This window comes from Montipora foliosa, chromosome 2, assembly GCF_036669935.1.
Source record: "Montipora foliosa isolate CH-2021 chromosome 2, ASM3666993v2, whole genome shotgun sequence".
Taxonomy (NCBI): Eukaryota; Metazoa; Cnidaria; class Anthozoa; order Scleractinia; family Acroporidae; genus Montipora; species Montipora foliosa.
The window spans coordinates 50,467,022-50,474,521 of NC_090870.1; the positions used below are offsets into that span (position 1 = coordinate 50,467,022).

Here is a 7,500-nt window from a genome sequence, read left to right on the forward strand (position 1 = left end):
AACGCCAGAAACATCGTAATTGGCTTTGGTTACTATTCGTGCTGCACAGAGACCGTATTCATAAAAGGCGGCCAAGAAAATATTCTTTTGTCTTCATGCTAATCATCCTGACTAGCCTCGTTACCACGGACAAAATTCAAAAGAACTTTTGCTTTAAAGTGAGGCTAGGGTAAATGATTGGCCGCCATTTATGAATAAGGTCTATGCGGCACGCATTAGAGCCCACATCTTTGCGGTACTTTGCATAACGACGACGTGAACCAACCAAATTTACGGTTTTAACGACAACGTGAAAATTTGGACCTTTTATTCTCTATTTCTTCTCTGAAACCGCTCGTACCAATTTATTTTTAAGATAATCGCCCACAATGTGCAACGTGAACGAGATGGGATAATCGCGAAAGACTTGCGATAGTGCAAAGTGACGTTTTCGTCGCCGTCGCCGTCGTAGATCTTAAAGTCCTTACTTAACGAAAAGAAAACTCGGTTTCGTAAATGGCGTCTTGCGCACTATTTGTCAAGTGAACCTAAATCTACGCGCAATTTCCACGGGAGAAAACTGGGAGAAAGCAACGATTTTACCGACGCAACAAAAACGCTGAACCACACCAAATCACTACAATTGCTTCGCAATTATTTGTTGAACGTGAAACCCAATATTCAGTACCTAAATGACTGGAAAAGCCCATGAAGGTCTTGTAAGTGTGTTGGCGGAAACTTGTTTCAAAATCAGTGCTCAATTAGTTAATCCTCTTTTGTTCCCTGCAGTTAAAGGGTCTGTGGTGTCACGGCAGTGCAGTTCACACAAAGTTAACCTAGAAATGACTTTTACGCAACACAACTCCAATCTTTGTGACAAAAACATGTCTGTCTTTGTTGATTGTTAAGTTAAAAATAATAGAGAGAAATTTTGAAAAACTGCCAGGTTGGGCTGAACAGTTTTAAAAACACCTATTGCAATCCATTGTAATAATTCTTCAATTTTGCCCATCCCTGCCTTATTCAAAGCTTCTTTCGTCTAGTGTTTCACTTAACGGTAGATATTTTTGCATTTCGCTTGATTTGGTTGCCATTTCCCAGTCGCTGAATTTGGCGAAATTTCGCCGTGACATCACAGTCCCTTTTAAGTTCGCCCTTCTTGCCTCAGCCCAACCTCCCAAGAATAGGTAATTTTAATACTAGAAAGAATGCTAAAATTGAAATCGTTTTTGGCACAAGCCGGATGCTTAGTTAAACTTTGGTCGGAGAGCACATGTGCACAGCGATTGTTTCAGTCCACGTTGATGTTAAAGATCTTTCTTTAATAATTCCACGTAGATTCTCTCGCCTCTTTTATAACATCGAAGGTAAAGACTATCGCTGTACACAGTAAAAAAATCGACTGGTTCCCAACTATTACAGAGGGCAATAAACTTTTGAGTATTCACAATATCACAATCTGTACTGCCTGGCTGCATTGAATTGTTGCCATCTTTGTTCAAGAGAATCGGGCGAACTACGACGACAAACGATGACCACGTGCTTGGAGACACTTGCTCCAATCTGAGTTGATGCCCAAAAAAGTTGTTAACCGCAATTATCCTTTTTTAAAAGAAATAAAAAGCAGAAAAAGAAATCCCGCAGGATGCAGAAGCACTTAAAACTAGCTTTAAATCTTTTCACAATCTATTTATGTTGCGAAGCTTTTCAACCTCATAGCTTAATTTTCCTTTATGTAATCAACGTCTTTTTTCAAGCGTATTATAGATATTTTTTATGACTACATTTTTTTTAATTTGACTGTTTCTACTGTTGTGATCAATATCTTCGTCATCATTGGCCGGACGAATTTATACTGGAGACGAATAACTCGACTATGACGAATTAACCGTTTAAAACCTATATTTCGTCTATAATTCGTCTACTGAAATATATATTTGGTGTTTGGACGAATTATGGACCAAAATTCGTCTTCGATTGATTCGTCTGTAAGCACGTCTGTGAGACGGGTAATTCGTCATAGACGACTTATACGTCTTCAGTATATATTCGACCATTATATCGTCTAAGAATCAGGATTATTTTGAGTCAAACCAAAGCGAATGTAGACGAAGGCACGAAGATTGCAAGTATGCACTACCGAGACTAACCGCCAAGCGTACGTACGTAAAAAAAAAAAGGAAGTCAAAGCCAGATTAAACTTGCAAGAAGTTTCTAACTTTCGCCTGCGTCTGGCCCAGACTCAACGCATCCGATCATAATGCCTAAATACAGTAACTGTCTCTACTTGAACCAATCAAGGTCATCGTCGTCGTCGTCATCGTCAAATAATGGAGGAGGAACAGCTCGGAGAGGTGAAGTATCCTAAACAAAAAACAAAAACAAAAAAGGAAAAACTCTTCTTTTCGTTCCTCTTTGTTGAAATGCGCCAGTTCTAACGAACGCGCAAACGCTTGAAAGCAAATGTACAAAGAAGGGTCCAACAGATCAAATGGGCTAACTCATTGTTGTACCCAATTCAGATCTCTCAGGGTTAAGATTCTTTGTGTATTTTATTTGCATTATAGTGTAGCCTTCCCATCTAAATGATATGAGAAAACATGGAACAGCTCCAGCTGTTGTACCACCACCCACATCTTTACCCTTCATCTGGCAAAGCAGAGTATCGAGGTTTAATTAATTAACCGGGTGCGTGCGCGTAAATTTGACAACGGACGGTTTAATCCTTGACTTTCTACGACTTTTTCAACTGCGGAAAGTCCTGCCAAGAAAGATGCCTTTTTTTATTAAGTCAATCCACGAAGTTATCCTCGCCCAGTTTCTCAAAACCAGGAAAAAAAAAAAGATGAGATTTTAACACTTTCAAACTATTTTTTCGGGTTTCGATGACCTGATGACAAAACGACTTCTAAACTTGTCTAAGAAAGTTTAGTATTGTAAAACCGATTTTGGTGATTTTACTTTTCGTTGGGACACAACAAATGCTCACTGAAGTAAAAGGGGACGATTTCAATCGTTCTTCAATTAACCGTTCCTTACTGTGGCTAGCCCCAGATCTCTTCCCCTCTCGTTCGAGAAGACTTGAAAGTCTTACCATTTGCATGGAATTACAAAAGAATCACTTCGTTTGAAGCGCTTTAAAGAGACCAAGAGTTGGTCCAACTAAGGGCACGTTCGATTGACGGTATTCCGGAATATGAATACATGGAATAGAAGTTAAACACCTTTGTTTTTACGGAGATTCACATTAAAATTGTCAAAGACCTGCTAAAATGCTATTTTACACGTATCTTTGTCATCCTTGTTGCTTCGACACAAGAAACGTACCGTTTTAAATCATCACTCCACGTATTCTTATTCGGAATAGGCTCAATCGAATGCACCCCGAGGTTAGAACCTGCGACCTTCCGCATGAAAAGTCTAAAACACTCTCGACGGAGCCAACTGGTCTGCAGTACAAAAGCATAATCTGCGGTTTAATCGTGGACAAAACGAGTGAATGACTTACCAAGTGTTCCTCTTTCTCTTTCTTTTTCGTCAATGAGCCAAACGTGGCTTCAACGTCATCATGATCATCATCTCCAAACAACCTAACAAACGGCAATAAACAATATAATCCCTGAAGATATTAGGGAGCTTAAGCACGCGCGTTTTTGAGACGCGGACGGCAACCGGAAGTGCGTTGTTTCCCCTTTAAACTTGTATCCACATAGCCACGTTTACATTGCTAAGTATCTTTTCTCCATTAGAAATGATTAGTATAAAAATCTGGGAGACGCCACTGTCCTGGCACGCGAAATGTTCTCTTCCGGTTGCCGTCCGCGTCTCAAAAACGCGCGTGCTTAAGCTCCCTATTCACACGTGACAAACTCCCAGTGCAGCACAATCGCGTGGTCATGGGTTCGAGACCCGTTCAAGTTGCTGCTTAACCACTGCGATGGTCTCCAACTTTCATGTATTTGAATTTCTGCAGTTCAAATATGCGAACATTTCATAGTTTCTGTCACTCATACTAAATTCTCTCTTGTTCATTCTGTTAGAAGAGATTTTTGACAAAGGAGCGCTACAATCTTGTTTAATCTTGTTTGCTGTAGAATTTCATTTTATGATACATGTTCAATATGCAATGCTCACAGTTAGCAAAAGCTAGTCGAGGCGAGCAGTGGTTACATGTGTATAAGAGAACAAGTAGAGAAAGCTACGGTATTCAGTTGTGTTTTACAAAAAATACATTACAGAACGAATAGGTATACAAATAACTAGTGTACAAGGTATACAATCAACGAAGAAAATATCTAAAATCAAATCAATACAAAGTGCAAATATGAAAAGCCAGAGTATTAAGATATTTTTGTTATTAAGACAGATGAATCAATATTATCATTTTCGTCTGGAAGTCTTTGGAGTAGGATATTGTCGATCTTAATTTGAAAATTGTTTTTGGATAGATGGCGAATTCCACGAGGTAAACTACCGGTATTCCAAATTTTTACACCATCAGTTCTTGAAAAAGACAATTTGTTTGTCAAGTCTTGAGGGTTTAACAAAATAGTCACCTCTTGAAGATGGCCTTGTTTTATATGAATGAGCCACGCATCTTCCTCTAGTTCCTTCCATAAATTCTAATTCTTCTTCTGTGTACTGCTTGATATCAAGAACACAAACGACCCGGGGGAATAAGATAACACTACCAGATTGTGCCGTTACTTACGATTTTAGTTTATCTTCGCTTGTGTCTGTGGTCTTGGACGAGTCCATTTGCGTGCCTGCTGGAAACAACGACAACAGCACAAATGAAAACTGTTTCGTGGTGAAATTCCTTCCTCTTCGTCAAAGACAAAAGTCGTGCCAGTGTCCACGCGAAACAAAGTGAACTACAGCTGAAACAGAGGATTTGGGTTCTTTCCGCCAAAAATTGGTGTTTAAACTGAAAGCCTCGACGAATAGAACAGCATTTTCTTGGTCTACCTCCCAAGGGCGTTTTCTTATTTCCCGTTTATTAATCATTCACTTGATATCCGACCAAATGATCTCATTGGCAGAGTTAAGTCACTTGGTTTTATATTACAGAGATTTATCATCGCGTTTACGGGAAACAGCTACTGCTTGTCACAAAAGCATTAAATTTCTCCTCTTCTAACTTGCCTCGTTTCTTTGAGCAGTTGCTCTACACCTGGAGCTATCAAGAGAAGAATGAGTTAACGTCTAACAAGTTTCATTGACTTTTGGCGAAACAGAAGTTTCAGTCCGAACTTTGCCGTAAACTCAAGGGCTTCAGCATCGCTTTGACTTTAACTGCAAACTGCACATGGCAGGCTGCATGCGGCTTGTCGAGAAATGCCTGATACTTCCCTTATCCTAACTTTTCTCTCCCCTTTAATTAAAAGCTGCTGCATGGCTGTGTTAACACTGAAATTTTCTTACCTTTTACTGGTTCTTGTTTCGCTTCGAAAAAACTTTCCTCCTTTTCTTCAGTCTCAGTTGTCGGTTGAGACTCTTCACCGATTAAACCGTCAAAAGGAGACCCTTCCTCATTTTCAACTCGTAAGGACGTTGCAAATTCTGAGCTAGTTCTGTCTACTTCCGTTCTAGAATTTTCGTCGGTTACCGCAGCAGAAAGCTCCTCAAGCGAACGTACATCTATTTCATTCCCTTGCAACGGAACAGAATTTATAGTATTTCCTAAATAAGGAGAGTCTTTTTCGTCTGCACGATCTTCACTGCTCGTTTCCAAATTTACTTGACTTGATTCCTTTTCAACCAATTTAGTTTCAACATTGGCATCCGGAATGCCTTTCAGAAATTCCGCTTCTTCCGTGTCCTTTTCGGCCGACGTGTCCTCATCACTGCTCTCTCCCTTATCAACTTCTTCCAATACTTCCTTCTGAGAGTTCTCACCAAATTCTTCTTCCGCATCTTTGTTATTACCTTCTTTACCGCTGTCTCCTTCCCCTTGCGTAACTTCCTCGTGTTCCACTTTCAACTCTTCTTTTTCCTCTACCTTTTCATCTTCCTCTTTGCTCACCTCTTTCTCTTCACTCTCGACTTTTACATCTTCGTTTTCGTCTTCGTCTTCGTCTTCGTTTTCGTCATCCTCTTCCTCTTCTTCTTCCTCTTCCTCTTCCTCTTCTTCTTCGCTTTCTTCCTTTTCAGCTGGTTTCCCACTCAACAGTTTCATTGTCACTTCCTGCAATTTCATAAAGGTGCTTCAGTAAAGTTCTCAATAAAGAAGGGTCAAGCCGATGCATTAAGACTAAAACTTCAATCCTGTAAGGCTTTGCATCGCTGAACTGTGAGGCAGGTCAGTAAAAAATAAACTTGGCAATAATTCCTTAAACATTTGCCTTCGCATTCAAGGAACTCAATTTCATATGCCACGATTACTTCCCCTTGGGCCATAAAGTGACCTGCCTTGGAACATATGTTTCACGGACCAATGTTTGGCAAGATTAAAACGAAGCTTCTCCAAATTCCCGCCAAGGAAACCCTAATATGGGCAGTAAAATGTTCGGTTGCCCAATCACATCACTGCATTTCAAATGACGTCAAAGCGAAATGCCGATTGCTTTCCAGAAAGTTCCAGAGATGAAGTTGTTTGCATCCGCGTTCGCTAAGCCAATGAAAATTCGCGCTCGTTTGTTTTTGTTCGATAAGCCAATTAAATGTCTTGCATTTTTGTTTACGCTCTGTTTTTACGCTTATTTTTCAGGGTCATATGAAAGTGGCTCTATCGCAACGGTCCTTTTACATGCTACCAACCTGCTAAAAAAGACAGGGCGTAGTCTAGTACTCCCGCTCATTAATAACAATTAACTTTTTAAGCTATAATCAAATTTCTTCGAACCAGAGGAGCATCAAATTATGTCTGATTGTCAACCAGCTGGACCTTCACTGGTAAGCTTTCATTTAAAAACCAAGAAATTCTCTTTTATGCATGCAAAGGCTACAGCTCCAATTTAACAAAATTCACAAATTTGATTTCGAAGGTTACCTTGATAGTTTTCAAAACAACATTCATGATATCTGCGCCAGTGTAACTTTCACCCGCCTCAAATTCGTTTCTCAGCATGTAAAACACGGTGTTCATTATCCGCTTGACCTGCGAGATTAATCATGATCAGTAGGCGTTAGTTTACAACACAACCGCAATGATCTGATCTGATCTCCGGCTGCGTCACAGAAGTGCAGTTGATTTTGTATAGGTTTACCAATTTTTTCCCCTTCTCACTATGCAGCTCAATGTTAGCCCAGAAGTAACTTTTACAAACACAAATCAAAGCCCTTCGTAACAAATTTTCTCTCAAGCATACATAATTTAAATTAAAAAAAACAGAGATAAACTTTGAAAAACCGTAAGGCTGAACAGTTTTCAAAAACCTTAATTGCAACCATTTGAATATTAATCTTCTTCAATTTTGCCCGTCCCTGCTCTCTTTCCTTTTTTTTTTTCAAAGCCTCGTTTAATATTTTAAGTATAGTTATTTTTACATTTCGTTTGATTTGGTTGCCAGTTCCCAGTCT

At 39.6% G+C, this 7,500-nt stretch overlaps 1 protein-coding gene across 3 annotated transcripts in view; it reads right to left on the minus strand.

The window, feature by feature from the left end:
- Positions 1-1,282: 1,282 nt before the first annotated feature.
- The window catches only part of LOC137993468 (FK506-binding protein 15-like), a 40,797-nt gene continuing 34,579 nt past the window's right edge, over positions 1,283-7,500 (minus strand). The window contains exons 29-33 of one of the 3 annotated variants that reach the window (XM_068839339.1): positions 6,971-7,078; positions 5,404-6,166; positions 4,691-4,748; positions 3,488-3,569; positions 1,283-2,343 (exon numbers count right to left, since the gene is read on the minus strand). In XM_068839339.1, coding sequence (XP_068695440.1) covers positions 2,263-2,343; positions 3,488-3,569; positions 4,691-4,748; positions 5,404-6,166; positions 6,971-7,078 — 1,092 coding nt within the window. In that variant the 3' untranslated portion in view covers positions 1,283-2,262. The remainder of the gene's footprint in view (positions 2,344-3,487; positions 3,570-4,690; positions 4,749-5,403; positions 6,167-6,970; positions 7,079-7,500) is intronic. The other 2 variants (XM_068839338.1, XM_068839337.1) reach the window with 2 other exon arrangements.